Below are 740 nucleotides of genomic sequence, written 5' to 3' on the forward strand. Positions count from 1 at the left end.
TGTTTCCGTTAAAGCTTATTTTGCTAAACACTTATTAAAAAAAAAAAAAAAAGGAAAAGGAAAGGAGTTGCTTGATGTGAGAGTGAAATGGACGTAAGATTCTACCCACCTCCAGCCCAGCCCGCCGCTGCGCCCGACGCTCCCTGTCTGGGACCTTCTCCCTGCCTGGACCCCTACTATTGCAACAAGGTGAACGCTCTGCTTTTGTCTCCACGCTGTTCTCGCTGCTCGGTCCCGGGAGGGGGGCGGCGGGGCCGGCGGGGGTCGCGGCCGCGGCAGCCCTGCGTTAGTAAATATTGAGGAGCAGCTCCGGGGGCTCGCCCAGCACCGCGATTGTGCGGAAAGTGACACGATTTGCTCGGATTCTTTCCTTCCTGCTGTTCGCGACTAAGGATCCCTGCCTAGGTTTGCCGGGGGGCGTTTAAATAAAAAAATAAGGGAAAATTACGGAATACTTTGGGGGTGTGTCTGGGGTCCGGGAACTGAGGCAGAGTGAGAGAATTCAGTTTATTCTCCAGTCCCCCCTTTTCCCTCCCTCCCTCTCCCGGGCAGCGGGGGCTCGTGGCACCGCTTCTCTGCCCAGGATTAGTTGCTAGGGGAGCAGCCGGGAGTCGGGGTGCTGGGACCCGGAGGCGCCCCCGCCCCCCACCGGGAAAATTGCTCTCCAACTCTTTTGTTTTTCAAAATCGGTTCGGGCGGCCGAGCCCGTGTTTGGACGCTGGCCAGCGGACCCGCCAGGG

At 58.1% G+C, this 740-nt stretch overlaps 1 protein-coding gene across 1 annotated transcript in view; it reads left to right on the plus strand.

Moving 5' to 3' along the window:
• The first annotated feature begins 9 nt into the window (after positions 1 to 9).
• Positions 10 to 740, plus strand: part of TOX (thymocyte selection associated high mobility group box) — a 384675-nt gene continuing 383944 nt past the window's right edge. Inside the window, exon 1 of the mRNA XM_006140855.3 lies at positions 10 to 189. Coding sequence (XP_006140917.1) covers positions 88 to 189 — 102 coding nt within the window. The 5' untranslated portion in view covers positions 10 to 87. The remainder of the gene's footprint in view (positions 190 to 740) is intronic.

Source organism: Tupaia chinensis, unplaced genomic scaffold (genome assembly GCF_000334495.1).
Source record: "Tupaia chinensis unplaced genomic scaffold, TupChi_1.0 Scaffold000046_3, whole genome shotgun sequence".
NCBI classification, from domain to species: domain Eukaryota; kingdom Metazoa; phylum Chordata; class Mammalia; order Scandentia; family Tupaiidae; genus Tupaia; species Tupaia belangeri.